The 23,339-nt window shown below is 47.0% G+C and overlaps 1 protein-coding gene across 1 annotated transcript in view; it reads right to left on the bottom strand.

The window, feature by feature from the left end:
* ERC2 (ELKS/RAB6-interacting/CAST family member 2) overlaps positions 1–23,339 on the bottom strand; it is an 871,001-nt gene that overhangs the window by 74,323 nt on the left and 773,339 nt on the right. Inside the window, exon 19 of the mRNA XM_081105973.1 lies at positions 21,587–21,769. Coding sequence (XP_080962099.1) covers positions 21,713–21,769 — 57 coding nt within the window. The 3' untranslated portion in view covers positions 21,587–21,712. The remainder of the gene's footprint in view (positions 1–21,586; positions 21,770–23,339) is intronic.

Below are 23,339 nucleotides of genomic sequence, written 5' to 3'. Positions count from 1 at the left end.
AAGGACTCGTTGAGCTGTCTCTCCCCTGTGGCCCTCAAAGGGCAGCAGAGGGCTTAGTAGTGGTCCTTGGCAGCAGGTCCGCTAGTCCACTACACCCCTTCTCTCTAGCCTCCTATCCCAACACAGGTCCAGGGGTTGGGAATCCAAGTTCCCAAGACTGCCTGGGCCAGAATCTTGGCTCTTCCACATATTAGTTAAGCAATTCTGAGTAAGTCACTCCGCTTCCCCAAGCCTTCGTTTTTTTATGTGTAAAAGAGTAATAAGCACTGTATCCACGTCGGAGAGGACTGCGAGGATTAAAGGAGATAACGCGGGGAAAGTGTTTCTTTACTCGCGCCTGGCCCTGGGAAAGCGCTCAGTGGACAGCCAGTGTTATTATTGTTGGCAATCATGGGAGCCTCAGAGACCCCACAGTGTAGCTCAGGCTGGAGCCAGATGATCCGAGTTTGAAGCCTGAGCCTGCATCTTCCTAGTTGTGCGCCCCTGGGACGAGGTGTTTAACTTCTTGCAGACTCAGCTTGGCCATCTGCAAAATGGGATCAATAGCAGCATCCACTTCCTGGAGCTTTGATGAGGACTCAGTGAGTTTTAACAGGCACGAAGCCCTCAAGCCATGCCTGCGTTACATCAATGTGCACTAAGGACAGCTGCTATTGCTGTCAGCTACTCCTGCCAGGTGTTCTGGGCTCCGTTCCTGGCTCTACCCCCTGTGTAGCTGAGACTCAGAGGAAAGGCAATTGCTGGCCTTGAGAGGAGGTTTGGAAACCACACCTCTCCTACCTTCCCATTCACTCCACTCCATGGGAGACTCTCTGCTCTCTTGCCCACAGGTCACTTAAATGAGCCAGCTACGACCTTGCTCTTGACTGCCGAGAGGCAGCCACAGTCCACATCTCACGGCCAAGGCTGCCTTTTTCAAGAGCCGCCAGAGTGGGGGCTAGGAGGACATGTTCGAGGACAACATCAGACAGAGAGCAGCAATCCCTCACTGAACTGGGGAGACTGACAGGGGACGCCACCTGCTAATTGGCACCCACAGGGCACTCGGGCAGTCCCATCCGAAGGAGAGGTGTCCAAACAAATGGCTTATTTCAAGCTGAGCAGACCTTTGATTTTATCGCCAAGTCAATGGACTAGGACAGTGGTCGGCAAACTGCGGCTCACGAGCCACATGCGGCTCTTTGGCCCCTTGAGTGTGGCTCTTCCTAAGCCTTAGGAGTACCCTAATTAAGTTAATAACAATGTACCTACCTATATAGTTTAAGTTTAAAAAATTTGGCTCTCAAAAGAAATTTCAATCGTTGTACTGTTGATATTTGGCTCTGTTGACTAATGAGTTTGCCGACCACTGGACTAGGAGAACCAGACTTGCCTGCGAATGCCCGGGGAGTTACAAATCCAAATACGGCCTTCTTTGCTGTGTCGGGAGCCTGATGTATGTCAGTCCCCTCGGTGGAGGGGGGGGCGGGGCAGGCAGACACTGGGCACTTCTGAGCTGCCTGCGCTGCTGTGGTCCCCGCAATCTGGTGGAGCTCCCCCGTGTACTGTAAAATTCAAGTGGTGCCGTTTGTTCAGCCCAGATTCCCTGGCTTGTTCTGAGATAAGTGGCACCCAGTATGGTCTCCACAATGGTCTGTGCTGTCTGCTGGGCAGCACTTAGCAGGTGGGGAACAGCCTTAGAAAATTTCTAAAAGGGGCCTCTATTCGGTTTTCCGTTTCTCCTCTGTCAGGGCTCAGGGTTTTGCACCAGTAACTGTCCTGGGGCATCCAGTGGCTTGGTCCATGGCTAGGTCCCTGGGGCTCCATTCAGCCCAGTGCTCTTCCAGCAAGCAGCTCCACAGGCCCTTAATAATCCAACTAAGGGTCCAGTTATTAAGATATGAAGAAAACTCCCAGCACGCCCCTCTCCCTTACCCCTGCAACTGCTGAGGTTCTAGACTTTACAATGCGATCTTTGCCATATGGTGTTGCTGAAAATAACAGCAAGATTTCTACCCAAATGCCCTTGTTAGAGAGCTCTTTGGGGGACTTCACCCTGGAAGACAACAAAACCCCAAGTCGTGTCAGTATGTTTAATTGTTCTTCCCAGTCATCCAGGACCAGGGCAGGGCTACCGAGGGGCCTCTGTGGGTTTGAGGTTTCTCTGACCCCAGTCCTTCCTCTGTGGCCATGTGAACCACCTTCTTGATTATTCAGAACACAGAGTGACCCAGAAAAATCCCCAGGTTTCATGGAAATGAAAGATCCGCAAACAAACACAGCTGGCTTGGGCTTTGATGCCGATAAACAAAGCGAGGCAGAGCAGAACCGCAGAACGAAAATCAAAAAACCAGACTGAAAACAAGACAAGAAAATCCTTTCCCCTCAGCCTGTAGTGGTGGGAGGCAAGGCGCAAAGGAAGCTCTGGGGGAGCAGCTTTGAGAGCAAGGCTTCCCCCAGGGGAAGCGGGGAGCCCCTGGGCTGTGTCCCGGCCAGGCACAGGCCCCCCGCTGCGGGCCTGACATTCTGGCACTGGTGCACCTGAGGTGACCCTGAGCCGGAGAAGAAATAGTGATTATGGGGGGTAGAGGAAGAACAAAGAGGAAACGGGGGGGGAGGGGGTTTGATATTTCCCCAGAGGGAGAGAATTGGCTGAGGGGACCACATTTCTAAAGGAAGACCTGTGTGATGGTATGAGGGAAAGGCAGGTGCCCACAAGCTCTCCGTAGATGCAAGCAGAGGACCTGGTGTTACATGCCCCAGAGAAGTCCTGGGAAGATGTGTGGAGTGCCTCTTGGACTGTGCATCCCTCCCTGCCTTTTCTTTTTTTTTTTTTTAATATATTTTATTGATTTTTTACAGAGAGGAAGGGATAGAGAGTTAGAAACATCGATGAGAGAGAAACATTGATCAGCTGCCTCCTGCACACCTCCTACTGGGAAGTGTGCCTGCAACCAAGGTACATGCCCTTGACTGGAATCGAACCTGGGACCTTTCAGTCCGCAGGCCGATGCTCTATCCATTGAGCCAAACCAGTTAGGGCCCTCCCTGCCTTTTCAGTGCGAATTCCCAGCCATCCCAGGCCAGCAGGAAGGAGAATCCCAGCCACGATGCTCAGAGAAATGCTATTCATAGATCCCACGCTACTCTGGGGAAGATTTTATAATTAAAGTGTAACTGTATATTACTGCATTTGAAATGCAACGATTACCAAATATATCCCCCCATTCTGCGTTTACAGACAGAAACACCGGCATGGTAACTATTTTTAAATATCCTAATGCTTCACATGCTTGTGACACAAAATGAAGTTCCTTAGGGCGCCCCCCCCCCCCCCCCCCCCCGCCACACACACACCTTTTGCTGCAGGTAAAAGAGAGACAAACTCCTGGAGAGGAGTGTTGTCACTGTATCATTTCTTCTCTGCCACAGACAACTTGATTTTGTTTACTACAATGTTTACCGTGAAATATTTTAAACATGAAGAATAAAACTGAAAAGAAAGTATTTAAAACACATATATCCCCACCATCCAGTGGAGTAAATAAATCTTAGCATTTTGCCATATTCCCTTTAAATCATTTTTTCCAGGAACAAAACATACAAATATAATTTAAGCCCCCCACATCCTTGATTTCCGTCTTCTACCTCCCCTAATCCCAAAGTAAACACTAAGGAAAGTTGAGAGTATTATTCCTGTGTTTGTTATACATCTTATTGAATGCTATACATTTAATGCTGTTGTTCTCTATGTTTCCATTAATATATGTAGAATAAATCTTCAAGTTTTGAAATTTTAAATAAATGTTATCATACTATCATACTTAAACTTGCTTCATTCGTTCAACATGATGTTTTTGCTATTTATCCATGTGAATGCAATTGGTCCCAGTGCATTTTCATGCTGTGATGTCTCCCACTGCATAGATATACCAGAACTCCCACTGATGAACATTTGGATGAACATTCTGAATACCATCCAAATGCTTCCTAAAGCCTCAGTGACACTAATAGCACATGTCCCCCTGTACACAGATTCAAACAATTCCCTAAGGTATCTGCCTAAAAGCGGAACTGCTATGTCATAGCAAATGTCTACTTTCCGCGTGACTAGATTTTGCCCAGTCGTGCTCCAAAGTGGCTATCAAATCCATAGCAGAGCCGGGTCATCCGCGTCCCCTGCGGTCACAGTGCCTTGTCTGCTGCGCTGGTGAGAATACTGCTCAGCGGTTTCCATGTGCCAGGCCCTAGGCTAAGTTCTTCACACATGTTATCCCATGGATTATCCCATGTAATCCTAGCAATGACCTTATAAAACAGGTCTTATCAACCCCATTCCACAGCCAGGAATCACAGGGAGCCACTCACACAGGGTCAGCATGACAAGGAGTGCTGGTTGGTAATAGCAACCAGCTGTCTGGCTTCAGAACTGTTAAAAAGTAAATACTGTTGCCTTCAGAACTGCAAAAACGCCCCCTTTCACTGACCAGACACATGATTGGAAGCCACAGAGAGAATAAATTACCCACAGGACTAAAAACGTGGTCTGCATTCCTAGCCGAACCCAGAGCTGTGGCTCGTTACTCCCCACGTGAGCCTGGCACAAGCATCGAGGTTGTTTCCTCAATGGTTTTCCTCAAGGAAACAGCACGAAGCTCCACGCTGAACAGCGTTAAGGGGAGACATCCTCATTTCTGGAGCCCGACTGTGATGGCATTCACAGACCCCAGCCCCTCCTTCCAGGAATGGTCCTCCAGCCAGGGCCTCCCCACCATTAATCAGGGCGCCTTGGAGCGCATCAGTCATGCAAACCATTTGGAGCACTTTTCCAAGAGCGGGAACAACATCATAAAGCCTTGGCAATTGAGTCAGAACAAATGGATCCTAAAGACGACTTTCCACTTAGGCCCCAGTAAGCCGGCGGAATGTTAAAAAGACACATGAACTTCAGAAGTGAAAGCAGAGAGCGAAAGGGAAATCCCTCCTCCTGATGAATCAATTCCAGAAAAGCCCTTTCACCAGGTCCAGTCCCCATCCATCAGCACCATCGTCAGAAGATGGGAAATGTTGGCTCTTACTCTTAGCACCTCTGCGTTACTGTTACCCATACTCTGAGTGTGGTCAGAGAAAATGGGTCTTGGGACAGAGAGCAGGAAACCTTGACTGAGGAAGAATGTACATCAAAAAAGGGGGCTCCTCCTTCCCAGGTGGGACTCAGAGGTGCTGACCTCCGGATGAGATTGCTATGGGGCAGCAGCTGGGCCCTCATGCTTCAGGGTTATTCACAGAAAGGCACCACTGGGTCATCAGGGTCCCTTGGATAGTTTCAAGTTCACCCACTGGCCACACCACCCTTCTAGAGTGTTGTAGGAAGAGAGTGGAGGACTGAACCCAGTGCTGGTACCATAACCATGGATTGGGGTGTCGCAGAGGACTCTGGAGGTAACAGGATCCTAATACAGAGGAAGGGCAGGCCAAGAGTTGAGCACAGACTTTGGGAACAATTGGACCTGAGTTCACTTATTGGCTGTGTGTCTTGAGTAAGTAACTTAACCTCTCTGAGGCCGTTTCTTCAGTTTTAGAGGGGGCAGAGGGTGTAATGTCATCAACTTCAGCGGGCTATTGGAATGATTAAAAAATGAATGTGTTTAGAGCACATAGCATGGTGCTTGGCACATCGTTAACCTTGCTGCCCACTATTCTGGAGATTCTTTATAATTTTTTTTAAAAGTCACCCTTCTTCAAGACATTTTGCAGCCACCAGGCAGAAATAATTCTGCAAATCTCCCAGGACTATGCAGTGAGTGGTACCCCCTGGAGTTGTGCAATGGACTTGACCAACCATAGCATTGGCCTTGCACATGGTAAGTGCGCAATAAACAGTAACTAATTTTTATTCACCAGAATAAAAACTACCGTCACCCACAGGCCTCATGAGGAGTCTTTCAGATGGTACCAAATTCCTAAAGGAGGTTGTAAAGGGTTCCCAGGACTCTAAGAAGTGTGCAGAGCTCATGTGGGATTTGGGAGGGGTGGTGTGCGCAGGGCAATGAAAGGTTGTCAGGCAATAGTCCCAGCAGGAGACAGGCAAGCAGAGGATTTGGAATTCTCAGGTCAGGCCCAAGAGGCAAGCCTCATCAGTCAGGGGCAAGGTGAAGGTCTGACAGCTAAGAGGTCATCTGGAGCTCAGCCTACCTCCCAGGACTGCACTGAGGAGCATATGGGGGCAATAATACATGTGAGAAAAAATGCCTGTGAACTACACAGCACACTGAAGGAGTCATTACTGCCTTTCACTCACCCACTTCCACTCTACGAAACCCTCTCCTCCCAGCAGCCATGGGAGGTCTTGCATTCTCAACGCATTTATCAAAAAACCACTTTATTCATTTTTAATCAATTATAAAGATGATATATATATATATATATATATATATATATATATATATATTAAAGACAATTTCACTCAAAAGGATACAAATGGGCAATTTCTAGGACAAAAATGGCCAATGAACACATGAAAAGAAGTTAAATCTAAGTAAGATAAATAAAATAGAAACAGTGAGACAACTTTCCACTCAATAGACTCTGAAAAAATCAAGACTGATGATGCCCAAAGCTGGCAATGTTATGGGGAAATTGGTGGGTGCATAAGGTGATTTCAAACGTTGTAGAAACCAATGTGAAAGTCTCAATTGGAATTTAAAGAGAATATACCCTCTGACTCAGAAGTCATACTTCTAGGAGTTGATTCCACAGAAGTACAACAACCATAATACGCAGCAAAACATAAATGTCCATTTGCTGCAGCCTCCTTGGTACCAACAAAAAGACTGGAAACAACCTATTGCCCATCAAAAGGGTGTGACTGAGTAAATATGGCTTTCCCACACTATGAAACAGGATGCTGGTTAAACACAAGGAGGGAGATTTACATATACTGACCTGAAAGGACCAACTCGATGTAGTATCAGTGAACGGCAATGACCCCAAAATACAAATTGCGGACCCCAGTCCTGTAAAAGTACGTATCCAGGTCTGTATACATGTAAATAGGGACATGTGTTTCAAACTGAGGGGGAGAGTGGGAAGGACAGACACTAAAATGCCAAAAGGAGGGGGTGCAGAAAACCGGCTTCCTGTTTTCTATCTCTATGCATAACTAGAGGGAGTAGAATTGTGGTTGATTTTCACGTGTGTTTTTAGCATTTTGCAAACAATTTTTTAAAAACACGTGCTCTTTATAGAGCAGTATTTTCATTTCACTCTTGTGCTTTGTCTCTTCTCTTCCTCAGGACTGTGTTCTACCACACATGACCCCTTGTGTCCACCTCTGTGGGACCTTGCACTGCGATCAGGAGGGAGGTCTCGGATGTAGAAGGCCCAGCGGAGCGCCTCCAGACATCGGGGCTGGAGTGGCACCCAGAGGTGGTTAAAATGAATCAACATCGAGTTCATACCCTTTGTTTTCCAACACAGACACAGAGACCCAGGGCCCAGGCAGGGCCTGCGTGATGTGGTTACTCATGCAGACTAGGAGCTATTTACAAAGAGAACCATCACTCAAAACATCAGCGTGTGTGTGGTTCTGATCGAAGAAGCAGCTGACTGAGGCCCAAACCAAACATCCCCAACAAGGATAAAAAGCTCATGTCTTGGCTGGGTTCTGGGGGTCTCTCCAGCCAGGTTCACTGACAACACTGACCTTCTCTTTGCCAGACCATCTGTCAAACACCTCATCTTCATTAGCCTCATCCTTACCACACCGATGGCACAGGTCCAATTTGTCCCATTTTACCAAGAAGGAAACTGAGGCTCAGAAAAGGTAACCCAGTTGCTTAAGGTCACACAGCACAGAAGTGGCCTAAGAGGATTTTAAATCGAGTTATGTCTGTCTACTACTCTGACACATAGGTTCTAAAGAAAAGATGGCTTTCCTGTCTCAAAGGCTTTTTGTAAGAAATATTTGTGGGAAAGAGCAGTGCCCAAAAAGATGCCAGCCAAAAGCGGGCCTTGTGAAGAACATCTCCTCATCATGCCAGGCTGACTGCCAATGCATGTCTGGTGAGGCTTCCCTGGGCGGTTCCAGAGTGTGGGCAGGGCAGGAAGTTGGGATTCTAAGGGACCCAGCAAAACTGGAAGGGTGGCCGGGCCAGACGCAGCCTTCTTAGAGCATATGACTGGCTCACTAGTGAATCCTGTGTCCTTAGAAGCTGCCGCCAGACCCAGGAGAACAAAAGCCAGTCTTGCTGACTCAGGAGCTCGGGCCACTGTGGGCATGTCCCCAAGCCCAGGCACAAGCTTTGCTCCTTCTCTTTTTCTCATCTGTTGAAAAGTACCTGATCGGTAAGCTTTTGTTTTGAAAATAAACACCCTCTAGGATTCTGCACACTCTAGGCCAATCCCTTTAGCCTTTATTGATGCTTCCATCTCTCCCCTCTGCCCTCTCCTTCTGAAGACATATTTTTCTTTTATTCTTTGGGGATTTGGTTGACAATCGATTTCTCCATGCTGGTGGGGTCCTGGGGAAAGGTAGAGAAAGATCTTATTTAGCAGGGAGGGTGGAGAATGTAGAAAGAGTGGATGAGAAGGAAACTCTGCTTCTCTATTTAGAACCCATTTCATCTCTTTTTGCCTTGCCCGGACCATAGCTCTGTCTATAACGACAGATCACTATATATTTTTAACATTAAGAATAAGAAATGACTAAATCACCTTGGATCAGATTACTGAAGAAGTAGGAGCTAATTTATCTGTAAGCCAAACCAATAGATGTAGACATTAGATGGTTAAATCTAAGCAATTCTGTAAAGCCCTGCTAAAAATATCTCCTTTCACTGGCCCACCAGTGGTAGCTGACATTCTACTATTAGAAATTCATTCTTTGGAATGATATTATGCCTGCTAAAATGCACATCGGAGTAACAGTCCCTCATACTTGCATAGAATAGTGGGATATTTGAAGATCTTTATCTCTCTCTATTAACCCATTCAAATAAATTCCATCAGCACCTACTATATACCACGTACTAGATAACTGGCTAGTGATGGAATGGCAAGCAAGAAAGACATGACACCCTGTGCTATAAAGGGCACAATAATAGGGTAACCGACTAGATAGACCTGGGACTACACTCCATGCCCTCGACTCTTGATCCTGTGCTCCTTCCACTCAACTACCTGTCACACTAATGCCTGGGTGGGATGAGACAATACACCTTTGCAATCGTCCTCACTTTGGTGCAAATCATCCAGTGATTTATTTCTATGTGATAACCATCTGAAAGCTGGGCTGGGTATGAGGAGAAGGAAAGGGAGGGGCCCATGGGTGAAGTGGGAGCAGTATAGGGCCATCTGTGGGACTATAGGGTACTTATGGTACACAGAAGATCATAGGGATAAAATCCTTGACCTTTAAGTGTAGGGGACAATACTCCATCCAAGTGAGCTACAGGCCAAGGCTCACCTTCTTTTAACAGAAGATCAAGGTCATTCAACATGAGCCTCACAGATTACACTGTTCCTCACCCATCTGTTCACTGGGGATGTGGTGGATGCTTTTATGGGTCAATCAACTTCTCATCCTCCTTTTCCCATTCCTTCCAGGACTAATATCTACTTGCTTTTGTATTTTTGTACTCACCTTCCCTTGGCTCCTTCCTCTTGGTCTAAACATACACTTTATCCTCTTTTATAAAAAAAAAAAAAAAAAAAAAAAGGCATTTCCACCCTGCGACCTCCTCTCTCTCTTCCATGTCTGTGGCCTCCATGCCCTTACCTCCCAGGTACACTCCCATCCTTCGTCTTTCACCATCCCAGTGATTTTGTGTCCCAATGCCAAAACTGAACCTTCATAGACAAAAGTATTGGTCTTGCTCAACCTTCCTCATCCTAACCATTTCTCTGATATTCAAAATTACTGACCTTCCCGCTCTACCTGGAACTTTGCCCATCTTTGCTTCCGTGACACTACAATCAGCTTCTGCCCCAACCTCCCTGTTGGCCCTCTCTGCACTGCCTTCTCTAAGTTCCACACATGTATCCAAATGACTAAAGAAAGAGAAGTTGGCAAAGATGGCAGAGAAATGTTCAAAGAAACAGAAGAACCCCAGGACATCTAATGTCATACATGCCAAGGAATCAGCAAGCTTTAGGAAGGAAATGGATGTCAAAAGGATCAAATGACTCAAAGTAACACTTCTTAGCCTTTTCAAAAACAGGTACAGGCCTGAAAAGAAAGTTGTATGAGTGAAGTAGGCTTTTGTGGTTTTCTGTCTATAATGGATTTTTATTCAAAAAGGATCTCCTAATTGACTGAAAGTATCCAAGTAACAGTTGGGGAACTATAGGTCAGGTAATAACAGATAATTCTGTCTTTTCTCAAGTTATTTAATAAACTTCTCTTAGCCTTTTTCAAAGGACTCCTAACGTCCAGTAATTTGACTACCACCACCACCATCTTCATCACCATTATCACTACCATCATCAACATCCTCATCACCATCCCCATCATCATCTCTATTACCATTGTCTGTACCATCACCACTTGCATCATCATCTTTGTCATCTTCATCACCAAATGTCATTAAATGGTCCCCTACTATGTACCAGGTTTTGTGTTAAACACTTCGCATATATTATTTTATTTGATGTTCATATCAACTCTGAAAAGTTGATTTATTATTTTCATTTTAAGGAAAAGAAAAACAGAGCTCAGAAAGGTTCATTAACTCATCCACTATTACACAGCTAGTGTGTCCTGGAAGGAGAATTCAAATGCTGATCTGCCTGACTCCGGGACTTTGCCTCCCATGCTAGGCTGCCTCTCTTGAAATGCAAAAGTAGACAAACCTGCCAATGACATATTCAAGGAGCTAATACGGAAAAGGAAGTTCCTTTAAAAATAAGCAAGAAATCTTGCCATAAATTGCGAACTTGTTGATTCCAGGAAAGTTAACATTCCCGGCCCTTTCAGCACACACAGTTTCCAGCTTGTTAAATGGAGAAGACTCTACATTTGTTCATGAAGAATTTGGCATCTTCTGAAAAAATGCTGAAAATATAGTGCAATGATCAGAAGATAAAAGTCTTCTCTTTTCTTATTTTTTCTTATAAGGACCCAGCCATTTAAAACGTTTTCTCTGCTAATATACACAAAATCAAGATATCTGTTTAAATGTAGACCAAAAGATTGAGGTCACAAAGACATAGATATAACTTGCTTATCTCTAACAGGATACACTGAAACTAAATAGTGGTTTAATAGCAATTTCTAACATTGTCTCTTAATGGACTCTGCAGGATATTTTTACATTGAAATTCTTCCTGTCCAATCCCGAAGTTCTTCAAAGACTCTCTTCTCATCCCTTACCCTTTTGGGAGATGGCATGGGGAGCTAGGGATGCGGAGGAAGGGGGCGGGGGCAGTGAAAAAAACTCTTCAAATCCTTTTCCAAAAATCTTTGGCGGAACAAAGACTTTCTCATTTAAGAGCAGGTGACAGTAAGATCTCTCTCATAGGCAGCACATTAAGACTCTCTGCAGAAGTAAACAAATCCATTATGATGAAAGCCGGACACTCCTCGGGGCCAGGATCTAATGAAAATGTCAGTGTTTTATGCAGTTTAAAAACTGCCAATTCAACAGTTTTACAGGAGCCATTTAACGTTTATCATCACTTACAAGAGCTGAAATGCAGACAAGGAGAAGGGCAACAGAAGAAACCAAGAGATTGCTTGCTTAGAAGCAACACTGTTACCCATAACACATGAGGATTTTACAGTTTGTCAATGACCAGATCCCTCAAGTAACAGGGCACAAGTCTTGGCAAAGGCAAGTTGGAAATCCATACTGCAAGATATAATCTTCACACTGACCATATTCTACACTTGCATTTACACCCTTCCCCATTAAAGAGAAAACCACCGGGAGTCAGGACACTAGAGAAAGCCATTAAACCAACTGAAGAAGGTGCATTAAGGGACTGTGAGTGTTTTCCAAAATCTGCATTAGATAATATCCACACTATGAAGGGAAGACAAATAGAATATATAACTTCCAAATCAGTAGAATAGAAAATAAAAAGAAATAGAGAAAGCACAGTCAATTCAAACAGGGCAGCAGAGAAAAGAAAAGAAAAAGAAAAAAAAAATCATAATAGAACACACAAAATAAAAAGACAAAGTTAAGTCCAGATGGATTAATTACAATAAACATAAACAGCTTAAATTCACGCATCAAAAGGCAGAGACACAGATTTTAAAAAAGCTTTATGTTATTTATGAAATGGAAGAAAAATGCTGAAAAATAAAAGGATGGAAAAAAGCATAATCACACATATTAACCCAAAAGGTGTTGCTATAGCAATATTAACAGATAAAATTATTTCCCTTGCCTAGAAAATTGTCCTCATTTCCCAGGGCTTTTGTGTGTGTATGTGTGTGTGTGTCACCTCCTCAGAGAAGCCTTCTCTGATTATCTTAGGTAGAATAGCTCCTCCTATCCCTATTCATTATTATACTGCTCTATTGCATTTTCTTCAAGCAATTAGCTGGTCTCTGAAATCACCTTGTTTGTTTACTGTTTTACTATCACTCCAGCACCCCCCCCCCACTCCCCCACAGCAGCAATCTCTCCCTTTTGGAATAGAGCCTGCTGACACACAGTAGGCACTCAATAAGCATTTGCTGGTATCTCCCTGACTAGGCAGCCTGCAGTGCTCAGAGCCCCTCATAGAGGTACAGATGTCTCTTCTACAACAGATCACATTACTTGAGGATTATTATTATATCTGCACATCTAACAGATGCCAAATAAATGGTTGTTACATAAACTATGACCTGCTGTGTGCCAGAAGTCTGAAACCCCGAGAAGCCATGTGATCAGCTAAAAACCACATCTTGTTAATGAAAGCGCCGGAGTCTTGCCTGGAGGATCACTCTGATTCTCTGCAAGTGACCGCTGTGTCACACCCTATCATGCGTGGAGGCTGCAAATGAGGAGAGAAGACAACTTGGAAATACATTTCTCATCAAACTCAGTGTTTCTGTTACTGTTTTATATATATACTAGCCTTTGCCAAATTTATTAAAATGAACTCAAATAAGCCTTTCTCATAATAACTGCATGTCTATAAGAAATGCATTTTCCAATGAAATAAACAAGGGGTAGAGCTTAAAATAGTAGCTTGTTTACTCAAAACCAGCAGTGTGACTGTATTATCAGCCCAATGGTTAAAGCAGAAGGAGTAACTGTGACTTTGGCCAAGTTGCCTAGCGAGCCTAAGCCTTAGATGCTATCTCTATGAAATAGTCATAAGATCAGGACTGGCTTCATAGCTTGCTATGAAGACTAATTAGATTAATCCAGTGAAGCCCTGGATATAGTATGTGCCCCGATGCGCCTGAGAAATGTCTCTAAGATTTCAGACTTGTGCACAGCCAACTCAATTACTTTGCATTCGTCATTTGCAAGTTTTGCTCAAGAAACGGGTTTTCGATCATCTGCCTTCCGGAGCTCTTCCGGAGATGTAACGCTGTTATGGAATGAGTCTTAAAGTTCCTTTGAATCTGATTAAATCCATTCCTTGTTAGAGCTGAGCTAGAACAATCCTGGCTAATGCCAGATGTATTTGTTGAATGGCCTTTTTACTGAAGATCTCAGGAAGACGAGGCTGCTGGAGGGGCAGCCAAGATGACAGCACTGATTAGCAAAAGGGGCATATTGTCTGGCACATTCTTCTCTGGCCTAACCCCCCTCCTGCCTCAGAAGGAACTATTCTAGAGTGGAAAGTTTCCACCACAAACATCTGCTCGCCAGATCTGCCCTGACACTGTAGCCACTGGTGAGAGCCATCAGGCATTCGGGTTTTTTTTCCTTTGGATTGGGAGCTACTTGACAAAGGCACAACCAAACTTCACATGTATCGTGAACGGCAGGAGCAGCACATTTTCGATGGGGACCCCTTTTCAAGATCAAACAATTTTGCACACCCCTCCCCCCAAGTAATAGTATTGCTCTTGTCATTTGAGTCAGAAAAACACCTGATGATGAAAAGCTACTAGGAATTCAGTAATGTTTTAAAATGAATTATTAATTTAGAAATCTCAATACTCTATACACATAATCAGAAATTGTCACATGTATATTTATGCGGCATTGTGTGGGTGGGGGCATTGAGCTGTTTAGCATGGGCCATGGCCTCTGCCTTTTATTTATTTTTTATTTTTTTTAAATATATTTTATTGATTTTTTACAGAGAGGAAGGGAGAGGGATAGAGAGTTAGAAACATCGATGAGAGAGAAACACCGACCAGCTGCCTCCTGCACACTCCCCACTGGGGATGTGCCCGCAATCAAGGTACATGCCCTTGACCGGAATCGAACCTGGGACCCTTGAGTCCGCAGGCTGATGTTCTATCCACTGAGCCAAACCGGTTAGGGCGCCTCTGCCTTTTAGATCTCAGTAGCACCCTCCTCATACCGGACCTGAGGGGTGGGCAGAACTGCCCCCAACTGAAAATCACCGTGTTTCACTCTCTCCACATGCTACCTTGCTCTAAGGGAAGCTGTTTGGCAAGCTGTGCTGGAGAAGGGGAGGGATGGTGAATATGGGGCAAACAGTGCTCAGTTGGGATATTCACACTCAATAGGTGCGATATTTTCATTAGGTGATGATAGTAATGATTTTTGTCTATGCAATTACTTTGTACCTCAGAGTTGATCTTGTAAGTGGAGCTTTGAGGATAAAAAGGGCCCTGGATTGTAGACCAGTGTTGGATTCCCACCCTCACTAGGAGCCAATCATGTGACCTTTGGCAAGTCATCCCCACAGCCTCAGTTTCCCTATCAGTCTGAAAGCTCACAGGGGGCACTCAGGCAGAGGATGGACAATGGAAGGGGACGTCTACCACCCACCACCCACTAGACATGTAATAATGGCCTCACGATGGGCAGCAGCAGCAGCTAAGAGCTCAGTCACCGACATAAAAAATACATCGTGAAATAACGCACCCACTTGCGCATTATCCCGGAATATAGAGATGTAATGTATGAAGGGCAGGATGATGGATATGGGCATTAGATAGTGAAGAACCTGAGGATAACAGATGCACCAGAAGAAGAGGCTGAAACTATGAAAAGAAGCAATAAATTCATGTAGATGGAAAACATATGTAGCAGGTTAAAAGGGCTTAGTGAAAACCAGGAACATGTAAAGGAGGCAAATACTAGATCTAGTCTGGCACAAGTATTGACTTGTCTACATAAAGAAAAACACAGTTCACAAGAATCTAGCGAGAAAATAGCAGGCTGCCTGTAGGAAGCACCAACCAGACTGCCCCAGGAACCAGCAGACGTAGCAGCGCCTCCCACGCCCGTGTCTGAGACAAGGCAAGCACCTGTGTCTGCCATCTTCCCCACCCAAGTCCCATTTTTTGTTGGTATAGTTGGTATTTCAAACCAAAATACTTTTGGTTTTTGCACTTTACCCCTTTTATTTTTAAAAGCCACTTTGACATGTGTGTTCTTTGACTCCGTGGCTTATGACCGTAGTTTGTGATGTTCAAGACCAATTCAGGAAGAGGATCTGGGCCAAGAAGAGTGCCGATGGGAGCAGAACACTTGTCCAGAGCGCAGGGGAGCTGGGCACAGACCACACTGAAGGCTTTCCAAAGTGCACAGCCCAGAGCAACTGCGTCAGAATCCCTGAGGTGGGGCCTGGGTGGGTGCCCACTTGGTTCTCATGAGAAGCTCGGGTTGGTTGGGGACCCACTGACATTGACCCTACAGGCCCTGGCGTGTGGCATCTGGACAGGCGACTGGAGAGGCAAACCGAGACATCATCACGCTGCAGCTGACCACAGCCAGCCCACCACCTGGCCCTCCTCTGCAAGTCCCAGTCAGAGCTGCTCACTGTGCTGACAGTGGCCAGGGAGGTACAGGCATGAGGGGCATGAAGGGTGTAAGCAATGCAGACATTAGTGAGGAGTTTACGAAGGGGATTGCATGGACTCTCTGGGAATATGGCCTTGTGTAGTTAGGTCACCTAATCCCTCCCTCCCTCCCCCAATCCAGAAAGCTAGATTTAATGTGCTATTTGCAGGCTTCGAGGACCCTGTGTGGGCCAGCCATACTGGCACCCGGGCCACAATTGACTTGTAGGTTCTGTTTTGCATCACAGGCTCAGATTTTTCAGGTCTGCAGAAACGCTCCATTCGCTTTCATCAAAGAAACCCTCTGTCTTCTCAGAAACAGCAGATAGAAACCTAGATGCTTCAAATTACTTTCGTCCTTAATTTGTTAAGTTTTTAAAAATCCAGTCAGAACACCCTGAAATTGAATTGCTCCCTGTCAATTCTGTTCACCCAGGCTCTGTGCAGATGGCCAGTGAGCCGTCCTTGGGCACTCCACATGGCAGAGCACATGCCCCCGTTTCCCCCTATGTGTCTGAAGAGAAGCAGACACACTCAGAGCCTGGTACCCTGCACTGTCGCTTCTGAATGCCAGGAGAGGTGGAACACTGGGGCTGCTGCATGTTCGGCGGGACTAGAACATGAAGGGACCCAGACGCCAGAGCCGGTTTTGCGCCTTCTCTCTGCTAACCACGATGGACTGTGAACTGACCACGCACCACGCATGGTGTTTCGGTTCACGGTTAAGCAGTGGGTCCTCCAGAGCTGCCTCTACATGGGCGGATGATAAATAGATGAATCAGGCATTGGTTCTATTTCACATTCCTGAAACCAAGCCTCTGCACTACAAGGGCATTTGGATTTGCAGAATCCCTTCTTTCATTTGTCAGCTATTGCTGAGAGCCAGGTTTGTGCCAAGTCAGCATGCTGGGCACCAAGAACAGACAGAGCCTGCCCTCAAACTGCGCTCTGGCTGGGACAGATGCGACATGTGTAGTGACGACTCCCGTTCAAGAAGGCAATGGGCAGAGGCAGTTCCTTCCTTCTAGGAGCTGCTGGCCACACTCAGCAAGATTCTCTGAAGATGCTCAAATGCCTCGCCAGAAAGCCATGTAAGAGTCTTCCAGGGAATAATACATGCCTCCCCCTCCCCCAGCAAGCTATGTTCTCAGGAAGGAGACCAGCAGAGGCTCCCCCAAAAGGAGGGATCTCAGAGGGGAACCGACAAACGGAAGAGAAATTCATGCCCAGGTGCTGATGTCACACTCAGGCACAGTGCACGTGCGTATGTCACACTCGGGCACAGTGCACGTGCGGATGTCACACTCGGGCACAGTGCACTGCTGATGTCACACTCGGGCATGGTGAACACGCGGATGTCACACTCGGGCACAGTGCACGTGCGGATGTCACACTCGGGCACAGTGCACTGCTGATGTCACACTCGGGCACAGTGCACGTGCGGATGTCACACTCGGGCACGGGGCATGTGCTGATGCCACACTCGGGCACAGTGCACGTGCTGATGTCACACTCGGGCACGGTGCACGTGCGGATGTCACACTCGGGCACGGTGCATGTGCTGATGTCACACTCAGGCACAGTGCACGTGCGGATGTCACACTCGGGCACGGTGCATGTGCTGATGTCACACTCAGGCACAGTGCATGTGCTGATGTCACACTCGGGCACGGTGCATGTGCTGATGTCACACTCAGGCACAGTGCACGTGCGGATGTCACACTCGGGCACGGTGCATGTGCTGATGTCACACTCGGGTAGGGTGCACGTGCTGATGTCACACTCAGGTATGGTGAACACGCGGATGTCACACTCGGGCACGGTGCACCTGCTGTTAGTGGACACATGGAAATCGCAGCCCCTGCAGCTCATCCTGCAGGGAGACTGGGTTTTTTCACTGCAGACTTTCTGCTGTGGCAGCTTCTAGGGACAGAGCCCAGCTAGTAAAGGAGGTAGTGCCAGCTCCCTGGGGATACTCTCCCTTAACCAGCCCCCCCTCATGCCACCAACCTAGACACATCCTCCAGTTCTCAACCTGAGTCCACAGAGAGAGCCTGCCCTCCTCTCTCCTGTCACAGCTCCCTTACCCTTCCAAGTGTGAAAATGCACTTCGGAGTTGTTTGCTGAAGTCCTGGCCTGCGGGCTGTGGGCTCCTGAGAGGCAGGGACAGGGCATGCCTGTCTTGTTCACAGCCACCCAGGCCAGACTAGCTGAGGGTTTCCTGCAAGTCAGGGGGCTCCCGTGCTGAGGAGACCTCCCTGGTTTCCTGGAGGAACTGGATGAGGCAGGGGAAGCTGAGGCTGTCGGGAGCCAGCACTTCCCACCGGCCTCGCTCCTGGATGGCTCCTGCACACCGGCCTTCCCCCCTCTGCTGACCATCTCAAGTGAGAGGCCCCCTAAACAGCCAGTAAAACCCCAAACTGCATATGCGCCATCAGAAAATACTGCCGGGGACTGTGAAAGAGCTGTGGGCAGTCAAAACCAAATCCAGACCCAAACCCAAACCCAAACCATGGTCCCTGTTCTTGGCTCTACTCGTCCTAAATCCTTAAGACACCCTTTGCCTCTATTACAAATTGATTTTTCTTTAACAGATCCTAGTTAAAATGTGTGTTCCCTTTGTATTGTAAAGAGAATCCCGAGGGACCATTTTTTTTCACACTTAATACAGATCCAAACAGCTGCTTTGTTCCCAAATCACATGGCACGTTTACTATCCCAAAGATCAAAAGTGCCACGCATCAGGAAGTTTCTACAGAGCCAAAGCCAGCGGACACGGTCACTGTCTCCCCTAAAAGTAAGTGAAGATCCCAGGAACCACGCATCCGCTCCGGGGATGTGCTGGTGCCACACAGGGGAGTTCACCCTCAGCACCTCGTGCCTCCAGCCACTTTACTCGGCTACAGCATGTGGCTGAGCACTGTGCCTGCGGGACCGACTCTCAAAGAGAGAAATCAATACAACGACATTATGCTAAGACTCAACTAAACTACATTTAATAGTTCCTTCATGACCCGTAAGTCCTCTCAGATGGCTACACGATAAGATGCGGCCACTCATATTCATTATCACATTAACATATGATCCCAATAGATAAAAGCATCAATCTAGTAATATATTAGCCAACTGGGACACTGGTTTAGAAATAGTGTGCCATAGGAAAAAATACATCGGTGACCAAGCCTGTTACTTAACCTTTGCAATTCTCTCTCTTGTTTTTCATCTTCCTCAACACAGATTCCTGCTGACCCCACAGTCAGTGGGGGTGTCTGGGGAGCGGAAAGAAGGCCAGTGTGAGTGGCAGAGCGCCAGGGCAGGGAGGGAATGCACCAGCTGAGGCTGGGCAGGTAGGCAGGGGATGGAGCATGCCAGGCCTTGTAAGCCTAAACCACACATTTACATTTATTCCCGTACAAAGGGAACTGCCTGGAGGGACTTAGGAAGTGAGTGTATGAAGCAATTCGCATTTCGTGAAGGTCACTCTGCCTCACTGATGGGTGATGCCGTGTGCCCTGACTGGACCACAAGCCCCTCGACGATGGGGAGAGTGCACCCCTTGCTGCCCTCACCTCACACGCTCACACGGGCTTCACGCCACCAGTTCTCACACTGTTGTGTGCAGCAGCAGCATCCCCAGGAAGCTCTTTCAAACCCAGCTGCTGGACCCCCCCACCTGCAGAGTTTCTGATTCAGAAGGTCTGGGTGGGGCCCAAGAATCTGCATTTCTAACAAGGTCCCAGGTGATGCTCAGAAGCCCTTCCTGGTCCAGGCAGGGCACTTATCCAGAGACACAGAACCATGAACAGACTGATGAATTTCAGAGAGAAGGTGGGAGCAGGGTGGGGGTGGGGAAGGCGAAGGTGGGGGTAGGGAGATATTAACCGGGGAACTTGTAAGCATATATGCATAGCCCATGGACACAAACAAAAGTGTGGCAAGGCCTGGAAGAGGTGGGTGCAGGGAGGAGGGGTGGGGGGGGGGTCAATGGGAAAGGAAAAAAGCAAAAGCAAAGGGGACATCTGTAATACTTCCAACAATAAAGATAAATTTAAAAAGAAAGAAAGAACACTCCATAAGTGAAAAACAACAACAGACAAATCTGTTTGCTGAATAAGTAAATCAGTCAATGAAGGGACATGAAAGTGTTTTCTCCAGCAAAACAATAGAAACTATCAGTGGTTTGAGTTCGACCTACGATGGCAATCATTGATTCTACTTTCCCTTTTTCTTTTCTAAAATGGGTCCTTCGCCAGGTTACAAGGGGACTACGCTGCATGCAGAGGAACTCCGAGAGGAAATAGATGGTGACTACACAGGATGAGACGCTTCAGACACTGCAGCGCCACGTTTAATTATAAATCAGATGCCACGCAAAGATTCTTTTGTTCGGATGGTAATTTCTGTAGGCAGTAATCGCCTGCCTCAATCCAGAAAGGATGTGAGGTGGGGAGGCATCCCTGGTGCTGTTCCAAACCGAAAACGAAATGCGCTTTGCCTGGAATTCATGGCCAAGCCCACCATGGCCCATCCTGCCGGGGTCAAAGTGCACAGCGTTGGTGAGCACACCCGCTCTAAGAAGAGGTGTCCTGTAACATTGCGACAACTGTGGGTGGTGCAGGTGGGTACTGGGCATATCAGGGGAGCCCTGTAAAGACTATGATTGTCTAACCACTCTCCTGTACACCTGAAACCAATGCAAAATAATATTGAAAGCAAACTGTAATGGAAAAATAAACATGAATAAATAAATAAATAAATAAAAGACATGGAAAAAAAAGAAGAGGTTGTTCAAACTCTCCTTCTTGAAGGAACCCTCAAAGGTTCCAGTTTAGATGTTTATGATGACAAAGCAGAGATGCAACTGGTGGATATAAAGTAAACAGAGACTCAGAACCAGCAGAGGAAGAAAATGCTTTAGCCCGAGGAGAGGCCATGCTGCAAGAAGCAGCCGGACTCTGAGAGCTCCTCCTGCCCACCACAGTGAGGCTGTGGTTGCCACAGGCAAATGCCCATCCACCCAGAAATGATGACTGGACTGCGGCCCCACCTACAATGGGCAGTCCAAACTTAGGGATGGCCGGGGGTTTGCGGGTTCCTTAGGAAGCCCTCTTGCCTGAGGCCTACATGGTCATAGGTTCATAGTCTGCTTAGGGAAAAAGCTGGTCAAATATACCCGAGATTGTGGAGGGCTATAATTAAACACCGAGGCATGGTCCTGAACAAAATCTCATCTAGTCAGGAGTTATTCAGGATCTCATGATCTAGGAAGTTGACCCGGGAGAGGGGATTCAAAACATCAAAAGCCAGCGAACCAAAGCAAGAAAGACCACTGAAAACCATAGATGTTAAAGAGCAAATAACAACTAGAAGAGTCATGAAGCAGGAACCAATGAGTGATCCGTACTCTCTGTCCACAAAGCAAGACACCAACAGCACAAGGCCCATGTGACAACTTGCCTCAGGTGGATGAGGCGCCTGGGTTCTTGTTCTAGGCTGGTGGGAATCATGGCACAGTCTACGAATTAAATACAAAAAATAGCAATCCCTCCACGCCAGGAAAAACTGAAGCGCGTGCGAGCCCCGAATGCAAGGTCAGAGGCAGATTCTCTCGGAAAGCCCGCTCCCCATGGCATTTGCAGTTACCCACCTCCAAAAGGGTACAAGTAAACACTGGACCTGCTCTGGCGTTACACCGCCACGGCTCCTCCCGCTGGCTCCCTCCTCTTCTTCTTTAGGACAGGTAAAGGTGGATCTCTTGAAGGAACTGGGGGCTCCCACTCTAGGCAAAGGTTGGACAGGTGATCAATGTACAGCATGAGATTTGACTGTGCCTCCGTGCCTCCAACAGAGCTGGATCATCTGGGGCAATGAAAATTATAAGCAACAAGAGAGCGGTATTAACAGCAAGGGTACGGAAGCCCACGCAGCACACACCACGATGCCCTACGACACCCAGCGACCATGCCTCTCCTAATTCAGTCATTCCAAACACACTCACCAAGCACTGTGCCAGGCTCCGGGGATACAGGAGTGACAGATATAAACACAAGCCCAGTCCTCATAGAGCTCATGGGCCGTTTTGAACAAGGAGACAAGCAATTAAAGGACAAAGGAACTTAGAGGGAGCATAAAGCAAGGGCAGCCAACTCAGACTGCTGGTCAGTGATCATGGAAGGCTTCCTGGAAGAAGTGACATTTGATACGGAACCCAGAGGACCCATTTAGTTAGCCAGACAAGTCTGGGGTGTGTCCAAGAGTCTGAGAACGTGCAAGAATCTGAGATGAGAAAACGTGGCTGGTGTGAGGGGCTGAAAGCCCTTTGTTCTCAGCCATTCTCCAGCCTGTAACCCTCCACCCAACCAGAGCACCAGGTCTGGGGTCTGCAGCTCTCATCACAGGCTGCTCCTCCAATCCCCACAATCCAGTCGCGTTTCGACCTCTTCAGGTTGGGATCTCAGGAAAGGAAAGAAATTGGAAAATAGTTTGTTCTGTAAGAAGATAGAAAAGCAACCACAATGCGGAGTTGAGCACTGCACAATGGACCCAGCCATCTGCTTTCTGCACACCAGCATGGCGGGTGAGTGACCTGCCAACCTCATTCCGGGCAGTCGGAGCAAGACCCTGGACTGCACTTCGGCTTCTTCCCTTCGGCTCTCACTTTGCCCTTCCTTTTCCTCCAAGGAAATCGCAGGGGGAGCAAGAAGGAAACCCAGAAAGCTGATGAAGCCAATCTTGCCAGGGGCCTCCATGCAGGAGGACACAGCAAAATAAACAAAAACCTGTGCAAGTCCCAGTAGCCTGAGTGTTGCCCGGGGTTCTAGCTGCCTTTGCATGAAAGAGACCATGGAAGGGGGTGGTTTAAGACATGGCGATAAGTACGCGGTCATTTTACCAAAATGCAGTCCAAAGTAGCGTCCCTTTACATTGTCATATTATCATTTCATTCAAGTTCTGCAAACACAGAGAAAAACAAAACCCTCACTTCTAAAAAGCAGAGCACGCAGCTATTTTTCAGACAAAGAGAGGATGTCTTTTTTAACCGATGACAACACAAATTTGTTTAGGTTTTCCCTCCACTAAGTAAGTAAGCAATTAGGTTTTTTCCAATAAAAATATCCCCGTGCATGTGCAAACACCAGAGGCAATCATATAATTACCCTGCCCAATCAGATTCAATTGCTGACAGTTGAGTTCCCACTGCTCATTAACTTCAGATCACAATGAGGTCTTTACGGAAGCCCTTTCCCGTCTCTTTACAAAGGTCCCTGTGATGCTGTGAGCAGTCCCAGCACTACCTCATGTCGGATAATCATCCCAAAATGGCCAGGGCCAAGGCCAGCCTACTCTGACTTCCCTCTGAAAAAATAAAAAGAGAAACTCGAAGAAAGACTGGCTCAAACACCCTGGCTTCATTTGGGGATCCCACTTC

The sequence above is a fragment of the Myotis nattereri genome (genome assembly GCF_964212035.1).
Source record: "Myotis nattereri genome assembly, chromosome: 14".
In the NCBI taxonomy this organism is placed as follows: domain Eukaryota; kingdom Metazoa; phylum Chordata; class Mammalia; order Chiroptera; family Vespertilionidae; genus Myotis; species Myotis nattereri.
Note: the sequence above shows the minus strand (reverse complement) of the source record. Positions and strands in the feature narration are given on the sequence as shown.